Genomic DNA, 23,547 nt, shown 5'->3' with positions numbered 1-23,547 from the left:
TCTACAGTCTCCATTTGAAAGTTATTTTTCTGCCTCAAAATGAGTATTTTTATGGTTTATGTTGTTTGTCTTTTCTCAACTCCAAAGGATAAATGAAACCAGGTATTCTGAAGTATAAAGAATCTGTTTTGTTTTGTTTTTTCTTGATACAGCTAGATCGATTTTTTTCTTATTGACTTATGCTTTTCAAATACAGATGTATTCCTAACAGCATGTGTGTATTATGGTGCATTTGTACACTTTATATTTTGGGATATGCTCTTCCATTCACACATGATTAATCTGTTATTGTCCTCGTATTCTATTTGCCTTGGTCTCTTATTCAGGAATATCACATACTCACTATCTCCATTCTGTATCCTTTATGTATGATGATCTCTTGGAAAGAACTCATATTTCCCATTTTACTTTCTTTTCAGTTGTCCTTATCAGTTATTATTCAGTATGGTTGCTGCAACATTTTGGAACATTTGATATTCTAACATTGAATTAAAATGAATTAAGTTTTCATAATTTCATCAAGCAATTTTATGTCTCATATCTACTAATATACTCTTTTATTTCTTCCTCACTGTATTTTTCCTTTGTTCATGTACTTCTTGTTTCCACAAAGTTTGTTTAAAACTAAGTATCGTATGATTCAACTTTATTTTTGCCTTATTCAACAAGATTATTTTTTCCAAAAGTATCCTCTACCTCTCCTTCTTGAATGACATGGTTTCTTATTTTTCTTTTTCTTTCTTTTTGGTTGAAATGTTTGCTTGGCTTATTTCTTTCTTTGACTATGCATTATTTTAAAACTTAGAAAAACAGTAATTCCTCTATGTCTACATGGTTCTTTTTAAGAATCATCTTATTTGTTCTGAATCTTAAGATTGATTGAAGAAGATCTAAGCCTGATCTCTACTGACTCAGCATCTTGAAAAGAGGCTGAAGGTGTGTGTGCAGCGAAACAGCAAAGAGTGAAGAAAGATCTGTAGTCCCTGTTTTAGAAGACAGTTTCTCACATGTCAGTTTGTGTTTGGCTCATACTTTGTTTCAAGATGATGTAATGATTCATTCCATTGCTCTTCTTTGTTTAGCTTACTAATACTGGAATGAACTCTCTAGCATTCAGATTTTCTGTAAGATGATGCTTCATATTACCTTAAAGCCTGTTGTTTTGTTGCTTTTGAATACATTTGATCAACAGCAGGAACATGTTTAAATTGTTCACTATTCAGTGTCATTTTAACTGAGATTCAAAGTAGTCTCAGGCATTGACTTACTGTTGATTCAAGCGTAAATCAGACACAGTTCCTGTATTCAAGACACTTGCAGTATGAAATTTCTAAATGCAGGGGAATGCATTTGTTTATGTATTCAATTCTTGAACTTAAACCTCTAGTTTTGGGTAAAACTCAAATTGGGTAATTTGTCAAAAGATAGATTCACAAAGATACTAGAAAATGAGACAACCAGAATTATAGCTATGGATTAGTTTAGCAGTTAGAAAATATTGATGTATTACATGTTTCTTGGGAGTTACCTGGAATGAAGTGTTGTTTTCTGCAGTTTTGCTTTCTGTATGGGCTTGTATGTTGCCAGAGAGGAAATTCCAGGTTTAAAGGAACAGAACAAAAACAGACGAATAACAGAAACCATCTGAAATCTCAGCATAATAGAGTTTGCTCTTTATATGGAGAGGAAGTCAGAGTTCTTAAATGTTTGATGATTTATTAAATACCTCCTTACATTATCAGCATCTGAGATGTAAAGCTTTTCTCAGATGTAGATACTTGTTCAAGTTATAGCTTTTCATCATATCCAGGTTGTAACTTTGAACCAACCTAAAATTTCTATAGAAGGAGTCACTAATGATCAAGATGTCTTTTGGAGAAGAACATTTTCAGGACATGATCGCGAATTTGTTTAGTCTTCACTCCATAAACAATAGGATTGAGAAAAGGTGGGACTAGCAGGTAAAGGTTAGATAAAAGGATATGAACATAGGGTGGTATGTGAGAACCAAACCTATGTGTGAAGAAAGAGAAGAAGGCAAGGAGATAGAACTGTAGGAAGACACAGATGTGGGCTATGCATGTATTAAAGGCTTTGATTCGTGCCTCCTTCTGGGGCAGTTGAAAGACAGTGATAAAGATTTGAACATAAGACAAAGTGATAAAAATTATGTCAAACCCTAAGATAGTGAAGGCAACAAAAAGACCATATATCTTGTTGATCCGGACATCTTCAGTAGCCAGCTTCACAAGGGCCATGTGCTCACAATAGGAGTGGGAGATGATGGTAGTTCGGTAGTGTTTAAGATGACATTTGATAAGCGCTATGGATGGTGCTGTAAGAATGGCAGCCCTGAGTATCACCCCAACTCCAATGTGAGTCAAGAGTTGTCGAGAGAAGACAGTAGCATGTCTCAAGGGGTTACAGATGGCCACATAGCGATCTAGGGCCATCGCCAGCAGGACACCTGATTCAATTGCCTGGAATGAGTGAATAAGCCACATTTGGAGAAGACAGGCTTCAAAAGAAATCTCTGGCACATGAAACCAGAAGATGCCTAACATTTTGGGGAGAATACAGGTACTAAGTGCAATGTCTGTGGCCCCCAACATGGCCAAAAAAATGTACATAGGACTATGGAGGCTGTTTTCATATTTGATTATAACTAAAATTAGGGAATTCCCAATTACAGCAATAAGGTACATGGCGCAGAATGGAATCCCGATCCAACACTGCACTGACTCCAGTCCAGGAATCCCGACGAGCGTTAGTACAGAAGGCATGAAGACAGAGACATTGAATATGAGCATGGTGACTTGGTCAGTAGAATCACGCAGAGGTACTGCTGTATCATCTTCTAGTCCCTGTTAGGACTTCATAAATTAAAAATAAGAAGAAATTAATTTATTTTAGCAAAGTATACTGTAGTTAGATTAGGAGCATACCATTTTATCTTTTCTATACCAACTATTCCTCTCTAATTTTCTATCTCTTTTGCCAATGCCATTAAATGACCAATCCTCAGGTTCCATGTCTGCATACCCTAATCATTTTCAATGAGAAAAATTAAGTAGACGGGATGACTTCTTTCTGGTCCATGACTATTGGAACAAATTCTGTTCGCTAATCACCATCTGTGCTTTTTTGTGCCCTGCCTGTTGGAATTAAAAGAAAAAAATGTACTCCAGAATAACGATATTTCAAGAACTAGGCTCTACCTAGGCTAGACATGAAGGATCTACAGTGATGACAAACCATTCTGCTTGATCATAATCAGAAAACTAATTTTACTAGAATATTTTTCAGTTTTGAAGTTCACTAACTATTTTTTCCAGGTTAGTCTCTTCATGGTCTGATCCCCTGCAATCAACTCTCTCAGAATGCTTTCAACCTAATTTTTGAGACTTCCTGCGTTTTCCCAAAAAACAACCATACATCTTGCACCTTCTCCCACTTAAACTCCAAGAAAATAAATGTGTTACTTTTAAATTCATGGGTGTTTTCCTCAGCAGTTCCTTTTAGATATATCCTCGCTGTGCTTTGCTACGTGCACATCACTTCTATTCAATTTCAAGTGTCAATGTCTTCTGTTCTTCTCCCTCATTATCAGTAACTATTAAGCCTGAATAGTTACTTTTCTTAACTATTTGCAGTAACACAGGACTCTCTATTAAATACAATATTTTCTTTACTTATAGACATATCCATCTTACAGCTACTCAAAATACAATTTCTGTACAGTTGAAATATTTCTTTGACACATTATTTGGCATAGGACTAGATCCATCCCCTTCTTTCTTCTGCCCTTCACTGGTTACTTCACACATAACACTACATGCTTCCTGGGCCTTCTATGGATAGCTTTGGCTTACTGTTTTCCAAATCCCTTGGGATTTTTCCTGCCTCGCAGTTCCCTACATTTATCTCTTCCAAAAAGAAAATTATATGTATATCTGTATACATACACAAATATAGATATATTTGACCCCCATATATGCAAAATACTAACTTACAAATTTTACTATTTTTTTAACTAACCATACAGGTCATTTTGAAACCATTAAAATAAAGTATAAATAGATAAAAGACAATGAGGAAGGCCTAAAACAACAGATCTGGGACAAGAAAAATCTCACAGTCACATTCTCTCCATCATTCTTCAAGTTGTTGCCACTGATAAACTTGGATTGTCCCTTGGATATAAAAGGGTATCTATACCCCACCTTAGGTCAGTTGCAAGAGCATTTATTGCTTCTTATTCTTAAAACTTATTCATCTCTCAATATGGCTTTCCTTTCAAAGACCTCTGTTCAGGAATTCTCCTTTGGGCAAATTTATAATATAATAAACTAGAGCTCTTTCAAATCAGAAGGTAACACTATGACATACATTTTAGAAGTTTATTTTCTAATGGTTTTATTCAATACATATTATTTAAGCATTCACTGTGATCCAAGTCTTGTTTGAAGCAATTGGGGAGCAAAGATAAACTTATTTATCCTATAATTAGGAGGTATCTAAATTGTGCTGAGTGCTTGGAATTCAAAAAGTAGCATCAACCATTTATTAAATATGCACAATATTTTTTCACTTCTTAAGATTTTTAAACTTTTAAATTATGATATTGGCATCACTACCCTATTTTATTAATGGAAAGCTAAGACTTGTTATTGTTGTAGGTAGATCTACTTGGATCCAAATTTGATGGAATATTGACCTAGAGAGAACAAGAAAGTGTAATTTGTGTCCTCTGAGATTTTATAGTTATAATTCATAAACATTATGAGATGCACATCAGAATGTAACTAAATCAGGTTGGGTTGTACAATAAAAATTTCAATCAGTTTGTGTTGCTTCAGAATCTGAAAGAAGCAACCCCTATATTAATTTCTTCAGTCACCAAATAGTTACAATACATATTTTATAGAACATGTTTATTAGATGCTATGTTTCTGACAGAGGACTCCTTTTGCAACAGCATATCATGCACATACTTGTCAACAATCTCTGTGATTTGGCTCAAAAGTGTATGCTACTGTCTCTATCAAGAATATTAATTTGGGAGATTTAGCATGGCCAAGTGAGGAATATTTGGCCTAGAAAAACTTAAGTGTAACAGGGAAGCCAAAGCTCTAGAGAAGTAAATATTGTGAATAATTAGAGGAAGGTGGGCAAAATGAGAAGAAAGCAAGTAAACAAATGAGCAGGTACATAAAATACAAAAGTATTTTCTTCAGTCTAAAAGATCATATCTCATATGAACAAAGTAGTTACTTTCCCGGATGATAGGTCTACATTTCTAACTTTATGAGTCCTAATGATATTCTTCTAGGGAAGTGTTTTTTAATCGCCGCACAATTGCCACGGTAGGTTAGATAAATTTTTTGTTTGGGGTAAGTCTCTGTAATCGTAGGAGGTTTAGCAGCATCCCTGGCTCCTACACATTAGATGTCTGTAGCTGTCACTTGTCATGAAAATCAAAAATGTCTTCAGGTGTTACCAAATATCCTCTGGGTGTGCAGGGAAATGCATATCACTTCTGGTTGCTAAATCATTGTTATAGACTTGCATTGGGAAAAAATCTTTAATGAATAGGAATTAATGGTTATGTGCCTTTAATCAAAATGGGCAGGATAAGTTGCCTATGAAGGAAGATCATTTTTCAGTAGAAATTAACCATATAAGAGAGATGAAGTACATCATTTCAGGAGAAGAGAATTTGTACAAATTCACAAAACATATAAGCTATGGCGGGACTGTGAATCAATAAATAGTTTTCACATATAAAATGTTTCATAAGCAGGAATGATAGGTGTTGAGGCTAAAGAAAAGGAACACCAAATGTGAAGTTAGCTTTTAAAAACAAAATTTTAAATCAGGAGGGTGGAATGACAGGGTTTTTTTTCGGAAGGTAAAAAATTCAGTCTGCTAGCAGCTTGATGAATGGCTTCAAGGGCCTGGAAGATAGGTGTAGGGAGATCAAGTTAGAAAGATACTTGTGATAGTACACATGGGATACTAGGAAGTGATGTGGATCAAAAGAAAAGCAAGGAAACAAAGCCTATGAGACTCACTGTCTGTGTAGGAGAAGTCGGGAGGGATGAGGCTAAAGGTGTTCTTGGGTTGAGAATTGCAGCAATGAATGACAAAAGACAAGCTGAAAGCAACTTTGTGTGTAGAGAAGTGTTTGTTTATAAGAGAGAGGAAAGATAACTTAAACCCTTAAAATTCATAGGCCAAGGTAAAATACTTGAGTCATCTTTATGGCATAAAATCTGCATTATTAGTATTACTTACAAGTCCAATTTTGAATCAGGCTGAATCCCAGGATTTAAAAGATTTAAGGAATTTGGGGCTCTACATCCACACTCGCTACATTTTCAGGAAAGTTTTCCCTCTGTGAAGACACATACTGATCTCTGTCTTAAGTCCTCCAGTGATAGAGGGCTTTCTTTGTTTTCTGAGATAGCTTGCCACAGCTCAGGACAGCTCCAAATGTCCAATAGGTCTTATTTATATTGATCCTCAAACTTCCCCCTTCTTAATGTCTCCTTCAAGCCCTGAATCTATATTCCAATGATACACTTTGGCCATGGATCATGACAGAATCTGAAGTCAGTCCAAGGAGTTTAAGTTCTGGCTGTCACTACTTAGCTTTGCATGCCCTGCCGCCAGTTATAAAACATCTAATTGTCTCAATTTCTTTATTGTTAAGACAATATTCAAGGATAGAAACACATTACAGTGTTTGAGCATTCAATCACAAAATGCATCTATATTTAGCAGGAAATATAAACTGTATTGATCTGTCAATAAATGCCAGCTATTAATCCATGGGAGTTTGTCCTCTCCCTCTCATGAATAACTTGAGATATTTGATGAGCACTTTACCTGAATGAGCATTTCTACTGAATTACTGAAGGGCATCATTTTCCCTGCATCTTTCCCAGTCTAAACATGCATAATATCCTGATCTTTTAACAGATAAGCTTTCCATGCATCTATCATCACAAGTATCATTCCCTAGAGGTCCTCCTGTTTGTCATCTTCACTTTACAATGTGTCACCCAGTGACGAATTAACTGATTCAGCAATGTTGTGAAAGCATGAGACACAATTGTCATACTGTTTGAACACTCAACTACTGTTAAGATCGTGTTGATTGTTTTTCATCCTGGCATTTTATTAGATTACATGATATGTACATTCTTTTTGAAACCAGTCTTCTATTTCCCTACACCTAGTGCAGAATCTCAAACCCAAAGACTTACCAGGGATCATGTCTGGTAATACACATAGAAGCTGTAAAGTGGAGATCTTTTTGCTGTTTCAGATGGTGAAGGATGAGTGTTTTATAAGACACACTTGGAGAACTGTTTTTCACCAATCCCTGGTGAGCTTTCAGGTTCACTTGGGACAAGGGTGGAAAAGGAGGCTCAGTATGGTTTAGAGCAGATGACAGTCATTGTCTAAAAGTAGTTCGCACGTTAAAAAAAATCTTAACCTTTGCTTTCACTTTTGGACTAGGAAACAAAATTAGCCTCCTTTAAAAAATTCCTAAGAGAGTCCAGTTCCCCAAGACAACACAAAACTAGCCAATCATACTAATTTACAAAAAGTCACTAAAGGTAAAAAGAAACATCTTGAAATATTCAGATTAATCAGGGCAGACATTATAAAAGAGAAATAAAACAATATTTTTTAGTATAATTCTAGTTGGAGAAGCAATGATTTCTTATTTGGACTCATGAAAGGGACTGACCTGGGAAAGCTCATCTCTCAGAGCCTCACTCACCATTCACTGTCTGACCTTCTTCCACATGAAGTTTGGTCACAGAAATTATTCGTCTGTCCAAACCAGCTCTCTCCGAATTGTCCCAGTCATGCTCAGAATTCTCATGAAAGATGATATGTATTTTCAAAAATTTTAGGGTCAGTCATAAAATTTATATCAACTTCCCAACCTGAAACAGTTATTTATGGCAAGTATTAACTTGGTTGAAAGAAGGGTTTGTGCCTTACAATAGGAATTTTAAGCTTCAGCATCAACAGTAAGGGGAAAGACTTCTATTCTCCGAATAGTGCTAGAGAAAGGCTAACAACCCTGGATTACTTGAAGCTGCTTGAGAGATCTGATGACTTTACTTGAAACCACACTGTTCTTGTCCTGTGTCATTGGGTCTGGCCCTATTTAGTAGTCCTGTTCCTTTAGATTTGAAAGACTCTTTAACCCAAACCTCTTATTAAACTGCTGTAAAATTATAATCATCCTAGGAAGAGCACTAGTATAGGATTGGGGGCTGTTATATGGAGGCGCCAGCTCACCCTGAATTAGGAGAGCTAGCTTTGTGCATCTCCCAGCTTGGCCCTCAGTGATTCACATCGGCTGATTGAAATCAGCCATAGCTCAGTATCTACACCAGGAAAGCTAAAACAAACAGCACTGCGTATCAGAGTACCAAGCACTCACCAAAGTAACAGGTGGACCCAAAGTAAACGGAAATATTTTCAGGGAAAACAAGATAAATGTAGTTTGAATCTGGATTCTGCCCTTGATGGACCTTGTAATTTGGGGCATTATTTTTGAGTTTACTATTTTTAATTTTCATATGTCTACTATTTAGAAATACTGATAATTTTTTCATATATTTCTTGTGTTGATTAAATGATCTTAATCTATATAAATCACTTAGAATGCTATACTGCATAGAGCCCTTGCCAAATAAATTTATGATTTTAATAATTGGTGTTTTTGAACTTAAAATTAGGATATAGAACGTTTAGTATTAGGCATTGTAAAGTTTATTGCAGGGCTGTTGAAATGTTACGTGATTAAATTATTTGAGTTGGAGATATTTGAAAGAACACCTTTTCCTCTATATGTGCTTTTAATTCAAAAATATGTAAATAATGCTATTGTGAGAATTAATGGTTATCGTATAAATTTTGGTTAAAAATGTGTACTTATTCTCTCATTTATTCATTCAGTATATATTTGTTATTAATATGTGCCATATACTAAGTAGGTCATAAGCATACAGATAAAGTAGACGTATGATCTAAGTAGAGGAGGTAGTTACATAAATTGAAAATGAGGGGTACTGTCATACATATTTTGGAAGCTTTTAGAAGGGGTTTGGAAAAAACAATGAAAATGGCCGAAATTCCTGATTTAAAGACGACCTAACTAAATTCTAAAAGTTAAACAGCAGTTAGGCTAGCACAAAAGGACACGAGTTTGTATACATACTAGAAGGAACTGTATACAGATACATTAGGCAGCTTATTTTCTGTAGATATTGCAAGAAATTTAAAGCACCCTGAAAACAAATACTGCATCATATCAGGAGATGCCAGACTAGTTTTTAGATTCAGAATGCTAACTTTAGTAACTTTTGAAAGTAGGACATATATAAGAAAGATCAAGAACTGAAAAGCCAAAAAATATATTTTATTTCTCAGAAGATCTCATGTAAGATTGAAAATAGGAGTAAGTAATAACTAATACAAGGAAGAAATCATATTTGGAATTATTTAAGAGATATTTGCTAGGACTTGGTGATTGAGTAGGAATCAGTGTAAGCTGCTATCAGAGGCAAATGAGTTTATTTCTCGATTGGTCGAGTGTGTGAATAATTGTACCCTTTTCTGAACTGAGATCATTTTCAAAAATAGTGCTTAAAATTTTGTATTGATATAATTTTTAAATTTGTTTATATTGAAGTGTAATCAGTTTATAAGATGATAGTTTCTGGTATACAGCATAGTGGTTCAGATACACAAACACACACACATATATATATCTATATGTATATTCCTTTTTATATTCTTTTTCATTATAGGTCATTACAAACTATCAAATATAGTTCCCAGTGCTATACTTTAGGACCTTGTTGTTTATTTTATATGTAGTAGTTAGTATGTGTAAATCCCAAACTCCCAATTTACCCCACCACCCTTCTTCCCCTCTGGTAACCATAAGTTTGTTTTATATGTGTCTGTCAGCCTGTTTCTGTTTTGTAAATAAGTTCATTTGTGTCATTTTTTTTAGGTGTCACATATAAGTGATACCATATGGTATTTTCCTTTCTCTTTCTGTCTTACTTCACTTAGTATGACCTCCAGGTTCATCCATGTTGCTGTAAATGGTATTATTTTATTATTTTTTATGGCTCAGTAGTATTCCATTGTGTGTGTGTACATACTATATATATATATCTCACAACTTCTTTATCCAACCATAGTGATATAATCTTAAATGTATAGAATTTTGCAAGAATACTTCAGGACATTCCCTTATAACACATAACCAAATTCACAAATTGTTTATATTTTGACCTATTTACCTTTTTTCATTTGATAGAAAGATGATAGATTGATTGATAATTGTTTTTCTGAACCATTTATGACTAAGTTGAAGACATGGTGCCTCTTTATTTCTGAATAATTCTCCCTGTATTTACCAAGGAAAATAATATTCTATTGCATAATTATAATATTATACTCAATGTTAGAACATTTAATGTTGAAATAATACTATAAGCTAGTCTATAGTTCATATTCAAAGTTAGGTAATGATCTGAAGATTGACTTCTTAACACTTTTTCTTGCCCAGAATCCAATATAGGCTCACACAGTAATGTAACACTGATATATCTTCAGAATCCTTTAATCTGCTCCAGCTCCTCAGTATTTCTTTTTGTTCTTTTTGGGTTTTTTGTTTGTTTTATTTCTGAGCAATTATTTGTGTAACATTTTACAGAAGGCTTTATTGAATTTTAACATACATACAAAAATCATATGTGATAGAGTTTCTTAAATAATTTTCACAAGGTAGATGTAATACGTAAACACCCCATGAAGAAGCGTAACATTTCTTGGCCCTGGAAGCAATCCAACCCCCCTTTCTCCTTTACAGTCACCAATTCTTCAAGGGAAATAATAATGCTGACTCTTTTTTTTTTTTTTTTTTTTGGTAAAGTAAAATAACAACACATAACATGAAATCAGCATTCTTAACAATTTTTAAGTGTGCTGCACACTACTGTTAACTATATGAACATCAAAAAACACCTGGAGATAAATTAAAATTAAAACACAGCAAACCAAAATCTATGGGATACAGCAGAGCAGTTCTAAGAGGCAGGTTTATAGCAATACAATCATATCTCAGGAAACAAGAAAAATCTCAAATAAACAACCTGACCTTATACGTTAGGAAATAGAAAAAGAAAAGCAAAGAAAACCCAAAGTTAGAAGGAAGGGAATCATAAAGATCAGAGCAGAAATAAGTGAAATAGAGGCAAAAAAGAAAAAAAATCAATAAAACCAACAGCTGATTCTTTGAAAAACTAAACATAATTCATAAGCCTTTAGACAGATTCATCAAGAAAAAAGAGAGGAGACCCAAATCAATAAAATCAGAAATAAAAAAAGTTACAACTGATGTTGCAGAAATACAAAGGATCATGAGACTATTATGAACAGTCATACACCAATGAAATGGACAATCTAGAAGAAATGGAAAATTTCTTAGAAATATATAATCTCAAAAGACTGAACCAGGAAGAAACAGAGAATATGAACGAGCCAATTACAAGTAATGAATATGATTCAGTAACCAAACATTCTGAAGAAACAGAAGTCTGAGACCAGATGGCTTCATGGTGAAGTCTTACAAGCATTTAGAAAAGAGTTAACACTTATGCTTTTCAAACACCATAATTCCTCCACATATATGTGGCATACAAAGAACGCTTTTTAAAGGAAAAGGGGAAGATGGAGAAAAATTATTCGAATATGCAACAACTTTATCAGAGCTCAATATGATAGGATTTAAAAAATTCCATCATAATTGGTCATTCTGAGAAATTACTGAACTTACAGAATTGGATTCAATAATGTAAAAATCTGAATAATGAATCCTGCAGGAGAATTCGATGTAATAGTCTAATAAAAGCTCAATTATGGATACAAGTTTTTTTCCAGAATACCTCAGTGAAAGGGAGGGTCACAAAGATATTTGTATCATTAGAACTCACTTGGCATAGGAACATGCCAATCTTTAAGAGGACTTTACTGTTTTGCAAATAAGGACAGTACAAAAAGAGCTCCCTTTATAATAATATATCTTGTGTATATTAATTTCTCTACATTTAGCCTGTGGGAAAAGTCAAAAGAGAAAACAAGGAGATTTTTACAAGTTGTAGAAATGATTTTAGGGATATTAAGTGTGGATGAATTAAAGAGCGCTTAATTAAAACATGTTGGGTCCCTTTTGGTTTTGTCTAGTGACTAATAAATTCCTCATTCCATATTCATAAGTCCCTCTTCTCCATATATTCATTAGGGAATATTAAAATTGGTGGATAAGGCTTTTCTTCTCCAATTTGAGCTCAATAAATTGATGCTTCATCTCAGAATAACACAGACATTCCATGAGTTTTCTTAGAGGAAGAACACACCAGCATGATCTCAGACATGGGAACAGATGATGGAGAGTGTCTACATTGCAGAGACAAGAGAAAAGCATGAAAGGCTATCCCAGAGGTGTCCATGTATTGACAGAGCGTCCCAGCACCAAGTGGATTAGAGTTTATAACATTAACGAGGTGCTGTTACAGAGGGTGCAGAGAAAGAAGAAGCATGGCAGAACCCATAATGCAAGGAAATGAGGCTGAAATCTCAGAAGAGTTATTGAATGGTAAGTGATGAATGATAGTGAAATGAAGAACTGGTAATACTCTTCAGGTGTCAGGAAGTAGCAGACCCAGGTTCCAAGAAAAATTGGCAAGTAATTCTCACTATTCCCAAATTTAATCCCATAATTTTTCATTACCAGCCTTTCCAATGATAAGCCCATCCCATGAGACCTGTAGTAAAAGATGTACTCTTCGCCTGCCATCCCACGATCTGTTCTTGTCTGATGATGCTCGTACATCATCTTCTTACCTCTTGAACAAGTCAGAAAATATGATTTTTATTAAAGGATCCTGTTCTAATTCTGATTGTATTTGAAGAGGAAAAACTTTACTGCCACTAGAGTCAGTGATCTATGGATGGAAGAGTCAAAGAATTAAGCACTGGGGAGAAAACCTGTGGAAATCAAGGTACTTAGCTGACTGTCTAGTTTATCCTAAATACATGTCAGCTGATACAGCCTTCCTTCTGTCATAGAAGAGCCCGGCTGAGTGTGTTCTTTCACTTGAGGTTTACCAGCATAAACCACAGCTGCTTCCTGCATTACTGGAATTTTTGGTAACATTTAGTAAATACTTAGTTGATCATGATCTGACTGATCAAAAGCAACATTCCTGGAGAGTCTGCCAAACAATAAAATAAGCTAATTCTACTTTTCACATAATCACAAACAGTTCTCTAATGTATAATCTTAGAATCTTGACTCAGAATACATAATTTTTAAAAAATACTAATTTTGGTCAGAGAAGGATTTCCAGCTGAAATTTTAAGGAAAAATAGTAGTCAGTGAATTGAGAAGTGATTAATGTCCATCAGTTGCTCTAGAGCCCTCTGCTGGATCATTTCAGGTGTCTTAAGACCTGCCATCTGTCTTCCATATGTATTTCTACACTTGACTCCTTTTAGAGAATGTGTTCAACGGTTTATTTTCTATTAATTTCTTATGTCTCAGGTCATATAATGATTCAAATGTTCTTTATGATCTATGTTTCATTAAGAATGAATGAGACTAAATTGGTCAAAAATCATGCTCATTGTAGCTCTGAAATGTTGACTCCAATAAAATAGCCTTTCTCTGGCTAAGTTACCCATTTCACCTATTTTCTATATTCTGCAGTCATCAAGAATGAGTCATCTTGCCCTCAGATGTTGCTGTTGCCAATGCGCTTGCTTCACAGAGATTTTTCCTCTCTAGGTATTCTATAATATGCATTATGGAATTTTAACTATTTTAAGACACAGCTAATTTTAAGGCACGTAAAATTAGTAAGAAACTTGACCCAGAATCACCAAAAAACATGGACTTGAATGATCTTTCCTTAAGCTCTTCCTTCACTTTCTTTTGAAAATACATCCATTTTATATAGATAGAAATGACAGAGAGAGATATAGCTATATAGAGAGATTATGATCTTGGGTGTCACCTGTTTCTATATCTATTTCCCTTCATAGGTAGTCTCTTATCCTAATATACAGATCAAAGTCTGAGAATTTGCTGGTCCAAACCAACAGTTCCTGAATTAAAGACAACTGGGAATAATAGAGTCCTAAGGGACCTGGATATGGGATATGAAGAGATTCACCAGCTGATTAAAATGAAATTTCCAAACAAAATGAACAAGTCTATTTTGTCCACTGGTCCAGAAAAGAATAACAGAGGTCAGCATTTGATTCCCTTGACCAGGTATTTTGCTGGTTCTGACGTGTTTGGCTTGTCATGCTATAGCACCCTATTGTGGTGCAGTGCTGTGGATGTCGTTCCTGAAAATGCTGATGTGACTAAGGATCTGTCTTTTCCCTTCTATATGTAAACATAATGCATGATATAATCAGAGTTCAACAAAATTCTAGCAAAATGATGACTCTGAATGAAATTAGAAAGTAGAAGAGAAACAGTAGCACTAACTTATTTCAGTTGCATCATGAGACCCAAGGACTCTAGGTCCTTTTCCAACAGCACAGTCTTCATGCCCTCTGTGTTGACACTATTAGGGATCCCAGGCCTCGAGTCTGTGCAGTGCTGGATTGCATTTCCATTCTGTGCCATGTATGTCATTGCTGTGATTGGAAATTCCCTGCTTAGATCATCATCAAATCAGAAGGCAGCCTCCATGAGCCCATGTACATTTTCTTAGGTATGCTCGGAGTCACAGATATTGCACTTAGTACCAGCATTGTGCCCAAGATGCTTGGAATCTTCTGGTTTCATGTACCAGAGATTTATTTTGATTCCTGCTTGCTTCAAATGTGGCTCATCCACACATTATAATGCACTGAATCAGGCATCCTGCTGGCCATGGCCCTGGACCGGTATGTGGCCATCTGTTATCCTCTGAGACATGCTGCCATCTTCACCCACCAGCTAGTCCCTCAAATTGGGGCTGTAGTAACACTCAGGGCTGCCATTCTGGTAGCCCCATGCATGGTGCTGATAAAGTACCGTTTGCAATTTTATCATACAATAGTCATCTCCCACTCCTACTGTGAGCACATGGCCATTGTGAAACTGGCTGCAGAAGATGTCCAGCTTAATAAAATCTATGGCTTGTTTGAGGCCTTCAGTTGTGGCGGGATTTGACCTCATGTTCATCACATTGTCCTACATACAGATGTGTATCACGGTTTTTCGTCTGCCCCAGAAGAAGGCTAGGTTGAAAGCATTCAATACTTGCATCGCTCACATCTGTGTCTTCCTCCATTTCTACCTTCTTGCTTTCTTCTCCTTCACACATAGATTTGGGACTCACATCCCCTCTTATATCCATATCCTCTTTTCTAGCATTTACTTGCTGGTCCCTCCATTTCTCAATCCCCTTGTCTGTGGTGCAAAGACCAAGCAGATCTGTATCCATATGGTAAAAATGTGTTCATAAAATGCATTGTAATTAATATCTTCAGGCTTTACTCTGTGCAAGTAACAATATCTCAAATCAAAATAAAACAACAAAAATCCATGTAATTTGAGATGTTTGAGGTTTCTATATAATCATTTTGTGATAGTTACCAGAATGATAGCTAATTTACAGATCATCATAGCTCATGACAAGTATAGTGAAAAAATAGGGTTTTAGATCCCACCGGTTTAATGAGTGATAAATGTAGAAAGAGCATATTAATGAACATATATTTTTTTTCCTTTTCTCTTTTATGTTTTAGTCCCAGGTTGAGCTATGTCCTTTATAAATCCTTCTGCATTAGGATTCACAAATTATGGATTTCTCGCTAGCTTACTGTTCTGGAGTGTTGAGGCATTCAATTAAAAGAAGTTTGGACTCTTTTCTTGATCAAAACAGTCATGTTAACAACAAAACTCAGAGGAAGTATATTTTAACCATGTTTATATTGAAATAAAAGAAAACAATAAAACATTTTGCATATGATGGGACAATAAAGTCTAAAAATTTTAGTATATTTCCAAGGTTATTCAGAAAATTGCATGCATAAAAATCATGAGGATAATGTGTCCCCATTTACACATTAATACTTTTTCTATTACCTCCGTTGTTTAGTTCTTTATGTATTCATCAATTGTTATCAAAACCTACAGTCTTATCAATATAATGCTATAAAATACTTGCACAATGATAAATTTGACTTACTGCTTATGTTTCATGATTTTGTAGCCTTTGTATCCTTATGTTTATGATGCTGAGTTTCTAAATCCTACCATACTGAGCTCTGAGCAAGTTTGCACATTTGACTAAATTTTCCTCCATCCCTCTTAATACCATGTCTCTTTTCTTCCTTTTTCCTTTAAGAAGCAGTTGTTATATGCCTCATATATGCGAAGGAATCATGCCTTGTGGTCTTGATTTAAAAAAAAAGATATATGTGCCTTCACATTTTTAGAAATATGTGAAAATGAATTAGTATGTCTTTTGTCTTAAGAATAAATGATAAATTCTAAGATAGATTTATGCACACAGGACCTTTCTTCTTGACATGTTTTACCTGGTTTGTAGACTTTCTTCTATGTAACTAAGCTTTAGGATACTTGATGTAAGATTGAGACATTGGCAAATTTAGGTAGAATACTTTCGGTTGTGTGGAAAAGGGCATTCATAATGGATTTTAGGAAGAATAAGTGATAAGGATCAAAAGGTAAGGAATGAACCCTAAGTGCTTTTCCTAGAATTTCTTCTGTGATAGAGAGTGAACCAATGGTTCTGATTCCTATTGAATGGAATTGATTCAGAGGTCAGACTGCCATCTGAGCTAATCTTCAGTTTACTCTTGACTCACCAACAAACAATTCTGAATAGTTTACCACTTTGATTCTCTTCTCTTCTCTTCTCTTCTACTGAGTTTTCAAAGTATAGTTAACTTACATATTATATTAGTTTCATCTGCACAAGAAAGCAATTTGATATTTTTATAAATTACACACCATACAAAATTATTATAAAATATTAACTATATCTCCTGTGCTATATGTTCCATCCTAGTGATTTTTTAATTTTATAACTGGTAGTTGGTGACTCTTGATCTTCTTCAATTATTTCCCCCTCACCCTTTTTGTGCTCCCCAGAGTTCTATCCTGGGTCCTTTTCACCCTCAAACTATAAAAATGTGTTAGTAATTCTATCTACTTGAAATAATTTAATTATCATCTTCATTAAATCAGCTCCTATAAAATATTTCCAACTCAGCTGTTCTTACTCTGTTCCAGATACATAGGGCCAGAATGTTTTATTGATATTTTGGTTCATTCTATATACTTTTGAAAAGGCACCTTAATTAGCTCCGGGATAGGTAGACAAATTTTTTCAACTTAACATTTGAAAATACCTCCACACTTAGATTTTTACCTATCTATGTTTGGGAGGTGGGTCATTAGGCTACTGAATATTTTTTAAAGGATCATCAATTCTAATTTGTTTACCAAAAGTATAGATGTATAATTATGAAGCACACACCAAGCTGGCATTCTTGGTCTTCAGCAGAGTAAAATCAGTTGGACCTATTTCCTGGTCAGACAGACTGGTGTTAAGTGGAGACCCATTTTATAAAGGTCCTCTTGAAGAAATATTTAGAGGTCATCACTACCTGACTATAATTAGAGAAAGCAGAGGTGCATAAATGGTGTCCTTATAAATCTCAAAGGAAAAGTGGTGTATATGATAAATGTTAAAAAAGAAAGATAAATTGGAATTCATCAGATTTAAAATATTTTGTACATCAAATGACACTATCAAAGTGAAATGACAACCTGCAAAGTGGGGGAAATATTTGCAAATTACACATCGGATAAGGATTTAATACCCCTAATATATATAGAATTCAGTCAGCCACAAATCAAAAAGACAAACAACCCAGTTGAAAAATAGGCAAAAGACTTGGGTAGTAATTTCTCTAAAGAATATATGCAGATGACCAATGGCATATGAAATATCATTTAAAACCTTAATGAGATACCACACCACACCTACTGAACTATTTTTTAAAAAACTAACAAGTGTTGGCAAGGATGTAGAAAAATTGGAACAATCACACGTTGCTGGTGAAAATGTAAAATGGTGCAAATTCTGTGGAAAACAGTTTAGCAGTTCATAAAAAAGTTAAGGATAGAATTACCATATAGCCCAGTAATTCCACTCCTGGATATATACCCAAAAAATTGAAAACAAGGATAAAACAGATACTTGTACATGAATGTTCATTGCTGCATTATTCACAATAGGCAGACAGTGGAAACCAGAGTAAATGTATGACAACAGATCAATGAATAAAAAATGCAGCATATACATATAAATAGAGTATTATGAATCTATAGAAAGGAATGAGATATGAATATATGCTACAACATGGGTGAACTTTGAAAACATTATGTTGAGTGAAATATGCCAGGTACAGAACAATAAATATTGTATGATCCCACATATTAAATATTTAGAATTAGCAAATTTATAGAACTATAAAGTATATAAGAGGTTACCAGAGAAATGGGAAGTTGTTGTTTAATAGGTATGATGTTGTCACTAAATTATACACTTAAAATGATTAATATAACACATTATAAGGTATATATATTTTACTACAGTAAAAAATTATTTTAAAAAACAGCATGTAAAAGAACAATAAAATCATATTAATAATTTTGGTCCAGTTTCATTGCGATATAATTGACTTATAGCACTGTATAAATTTAAGGTGTACAGCATAATGATTTGACTTACATACATCATGAAATGATTACCACAGAAAGTTTAGTGAACATTCATCATCTCACACAGATACAAAATAAAAAACTAAAAAATTTTCTTCCTTGTGATGAGAACTCAGGATTTACTCTGTCAACAACTTTTGTATGTAACAAACAGCAGGGTTAAGTACATTAATCATGTTGTACATTACATCACTAGTACTTATTTATCTTATAACTGGAAGTTTGTAACTTTTGACTACCTTTATCCAATTCCCCTCCTCCCACCTCTTGCCTCTGGTAAACACTCTGGGACAGACTAATTTCCAGTTATTAAATTGAATCAGAAATAAAAACAAAAACAAACAAGCAAAAACAGTCTCAACAAACAAAAGTACAGGACCAGATGGCTTCACAGGTGAATTCTATCAAACAGTTAAAGAAGAGTTAATGCCTCGCCTCAAATGACTCCAAAAAATTGAAAAGGAAGGGAGAAAAACTAATCTGGAATGTTCAAGAGAATGACTCAATATTTATTCTTTTGGTTTTTCTTTAAGTGCAAATAATGTCAAATATCACATTCTTATGATGTACTAGACCTTGAAAAAGGAGAGATTATAAAAATATTTTCTTGAAGTGAAGGAATTAAGGTACAGACTGGAGACAGCTTATAGATAATTACACTTGGGGTGTTTAGAGAATTTTTTATATAAGATTCTGCATAATAGTCTATTTAATCTTCTTTGCCTTTAATTTTTTTGGCTTGAGTATAGAACTTTTCAGTCCTTTAGTCCCTCTATGAAGTCTCCATTGATGATTTGGGCCTAAAATCCTCAATGTGTAGAAAAATTAACTCAATAAATATATACTATATGCTTATTTTATACAGTAGACTTTATGAGGTATCAGTGAATCAGAAAATATCTGATTTCACAGCTCACATTTTAACTTAAGAAATAAATGCAGACAAAAAGAATTATAATTTAGTGGCTTCATGCCATTGGTCCAAGTATTTGCTGATTGCCGTAGGAGTGTTTAGTATTTCAGCAGAATTTCAACTGTCTGTAAGAAAGCTCAGTGACCCATCACTCCCATTTCTCTGCTCTACACAGAAGATGTCCATCTGGGTTAAATCCTAAAATATTTTTCTCAGTTATCTTTATTTATCCTTTATAATAAGTTAAAATGCATAACATTATGTCTAGGAGAATTGACAATTTAGTGTATACATCTATCAAAATTCATTAAATTATACATCTGAAATATGTACAGTTTACTGTATAAGAACCATACCACAATAAAGGTGTTAAAAATTAAAAATAAAATAAAATAGTTTTTCAAAATCTTTAAGTGCCTTAGGAAAATGTATAGGCTTTTGGCATTTCTGGCAGATTCTATCCCTTTAAGTGTGTTTGAGAGTTTTCATGAATTTCATTTATTCCTATGCCTCATTGAAACAGACTTTTAAATAGTGTGTACGTGTGTGTGTGTGTGTGTGTGTGTGTGTTATTCAAAATACCCAATATTTAGCATTATTCTTCATTTTAGCATGTGTTAATGGGAGAGAAAAACAAAACCACTTGGTCTTGGATCTGTTTGGTCTTCACCCCATAAATAATGGGGTTGAGCATAGGGGGCACCACCACATAGAGGTTGGCTACTAGGATGTGGATGTGATGAGGGATAGTTTTATCCCCAAAGCGATGGGCAAAAAATGAAAAGAATGCTGGGGCATAGAATATAAGTATGACACAGATGTGGGAACCACATGTGTTAAGGGCCTTGAATCTGGCAGTCCAGGAAGGTATCTGAAACACTGTGCAAAGGATCATTGTGTAGGATGTAATGATGAACACTATATCCAGTCCTGTAGACAGTAGGGCCACCGTCAGGCCATAAATGATGTTGACATTGATATCGTCACATGCCAATCTGGCAATGCCCATGTGCTCACAGTAGGAATGGGGAATGATGTTTCTCCCACAAAAGATAAGTCGATGTACCAGGAAGATGAATGGAAAACATATGATAAAGCTTCTAACCACAGCAGCTATGACAATCTTCCCAATGACTGAGGAGGTTAAGATTGCAGTGTATCTCAGTGGGTAACAGATGGCCACGTAGTGGTCAAATGCCATGGCCAGGAGAATGGCAGATTCTGCCACAAAGATAAAGTGTATGAAGAACATCTGGGATACGCAGCTACCAAAGGATATACCCATGGAATGGAACCAGAAGATGGCCAGCATCTTGGGGGCTGTGGCTGTGGAGAGCAGGACATCTGCCAAGGCCAGCATGGAAAGGAGGAGATACATGGGCTCCTGGAGACTCCGCTCGGTCACGATCAGGAAGATCAAGAAGATGTTACCTACAAGAGCCACAATGTACATGAAACAGATAGGGATGGAGATCCAGGTGTGCAAATCTTGTAGTCCTGGGATTCCAATCAGGACATACGACATATCCTGAGGACTGGTGTAATTGTGAAAGGCCATCTGTGGCCACTTACTCCAAACCTGGGGCTTTTAATGAAAGACCAGAGGGATGACTGAGGATTTGCCTTAGGCTAAATGACGTCAGGTCCAATTTTTTTTCCCAATATGTTTTCTCTGAAAGGACAGTGAGATAGATTAACCTAAAATTGAACTCTGACTCTTTCCAAGGAAGGATTAAATCTTGTATCTTGAAAAATAATAGCATTTAATAAATGTGTAATATGTGTCATAGTGCTTTATATGTATTAACTTGTGAAATCCTCACAGTAGCCCATTGAGAAGACCTTTACAATATCCCATGACATGGATACTGTTCTTATCCCTATAGAAAAAAATTAATTTCCAGACTTTTAGCCTCTTGCCCTAGTTCCCATGGGATTCAACATCAGATAGGATAAACTTGAAAGCTCTGATCTTGACTATCATTCAACACTGCCTATAAAAATAAAACTAGGTACAAAACTATGCCATCAGATTTTTCATTGATCATATCTCAGTGTAAAATAGACAAATGTCCCATGCTGGGCATTGAAGATACACAGGTGAATTAAATCAATCCCTGTCTGTTCAGCAATACATTCCTTAAAGTTGTAGAATGAGCATGAAAAACCTAAACCATGTGCAATACCAAACTGAGCTGGGTTCTTAAATGGATATGCCAAGCATATGGCGAAGTGAAAAATATTCTATCCTACTTCAATCACTGATTGAAAATTAGGCTGTATACTTTATATTTCAAGGTATCACCACAGCAGCAAAAAAATAAATAAATAAATGTTTTCACATTATAAATCAGGCATCCATAGTTCTTCAGAAAAGAGAGGGATGATTATTTATTGATTACAATTCTTCTTTAGTTCCAAAGGAATGTGGATAGAAGCAAAGAGGATGCTGGGTGAAAAAGCAGGCTAGAAGATATAACATTAGGATTAGGCTGTGTGTGTGTGTGTGTGTGTGTGTGTGTGTGTGTGTGTACACAAATAAAAAATATATAGCAAGTATAGCAAGAGACATAGATATAAAATAAGTGAATGACAAGTGGCTCCCTTCCTCCCCCAGTCCCTATTCTCAAATAAATCTAGTTAAGTTTCTTATTTTTTGAGATGGTATCTGGGCCTTTAGAAACAATTGTCTCTTCACCCCTTGACTCTGCTGCAGTTCAGGATGCTAATCATTGTACAGTACACTTTTATTCCATTTACTTTTATTTTTTATGAAGTATTCACTATCCTATTCCCTCCTTTTATATGATTGAAATGTTAAGAACACCTTTTTGGGAGTTACAGTTTAGACCATATAGTACTCAAATAGCCCATTAAGCCTTTCCTTAATTGGTTTGTGATTCTTTCAAAATACTATAATAAAATGTTGAGATGCTTAAGCCTTTGGATCCACTTTCAATGTATAAACCAATTGTTTTAACCATTTAACATATAAATTAATTGTTTGAAATTTCTTTTAAATGGGATTTTTAGGTTTCAGAGAGTGAGAGGAAAGATTAATTTTGGAGCATACCTGGCACAGATCTTTGCCAGAGCCACATATGTGAGTGAAGTGTAGTCATGAGGAGGGGGCTTATAGTGAGGCGGGCTTCGTTAGGACATTAGGGGTGAGGAAGAGAAGAGTCTAAGCAATAGAAACATAGAAATGAAGATGGGAAGGAAGGAAGGGGAACAAAATTTGCAGGTTTTCTTTTTTGCTGTTTGGTTGGTTTTTTAAACTGAAGTATAGTCAGTTTACAATATGTCAATTTCTGGTGTACAACATAGTGTTTCAGTCATACATATACACATATATATGCAGGTTTTGTTTTAATTGTACTGATGATCTTTTGGGACACTAATGATCTGTTTCATTTTATTTGGTTCTGTTTTAACTGTAGCCTTATCACCTACGGTTATGTAATTTGTAGGACTGGAATGCCTTGTAGCATTATTCTATAATATTACTGATGGCATAGTCTGACTGAATCATGAATATATGCACACAGGCAGCATGTGGTTAGTAGAAACAGCGTGGTTTTAGGGCCATCTGGAATTAGATTTAAATACTGGTTAAGTCTTATTCTGACTACATGGTTATTAAAAAGTTACTTAATTTGAAGTTTGGTTTTCATTTATAAAATACTTCCAAATAAACATCAATTAAATCTACAAGCAATTCTGAAGTTAGTATTGTAGGATGGTTTATCACAAATCAGATATACTTCTA

At 34.8% G+C, this 23,547-nt stretch overlaps 3 protein-coding genes across 3 annotated transcripts; 1 reads left to right on the top strand and 2 right to left on the bottom strand.

Annotated features, from left to right (window-relative positions):
• Positions 1–1,783: 1,783 nt before the first annotated feature.
• On the bottom strand, positions 1,784–2,810 carry LOC102505876 (olfactory receptor 52A5). Its single transcript, XM_006195454.2, has one exon. The coding sequence runs from the start codon at positions 2,808–2,810 to the stop codon at positions 1,854–1,856; it is 957 nt and encodes a 318-aa protein (XP_006195516.2). The 3' UTR covers positions 1,784–1,853.
• Positions 2,811–14,621: 11,811 nt separating this feature from the next.
• Positions 14,622–15,592, top strand: LOC102505616 (olfactory receptor 52A1). The gene is given in 3 exon segments (XM_014568345.2): positions 14,622–14,778; positions 14,781–15,262; positions 15,264–15,592. Coding segments are annotated over 3 exon segments (948 nt in total). The 3' UTR covers positions 15,573–15,592.
• A 4,726-nt stretch (positions 15,593–20,318) lies between these two features.
• LOC102505359 (olfactory receptor 52Z1) lies at positions 20,319–21,336 on the bottom strand. The gene has a single exon (XM_014568344.2). It carries the CDS (start codon positions 21,334–21,336, stop codon positions 20,386–20,388), a length of 951 nt encoding a protein of 316 aa, XP_014423830.1. The 3' UTR covers positions 20,319–20,385.
• Between the last annotated feature and the right edge of the window lie 2,211 nt (positions 21,337–23,547).

This window comes from Camelus ferus, chromosome 10, assembly GCF_009834535.1.
Source record: "Camelus ferus isolate YT-003-E chromosome 10, BCGSAC_Cfer_1.0, whole genome shotgun sequence".
Classification (NCBI taxonomy): Eukaryota; Metazoa; Chordata; class Mammalia; order Artiodactyla; family Camelidae; genus Camelus; species Camelus ferus.
This window is presented reverse-complemented; position numbering and strand designations above follow the sequence as displayed.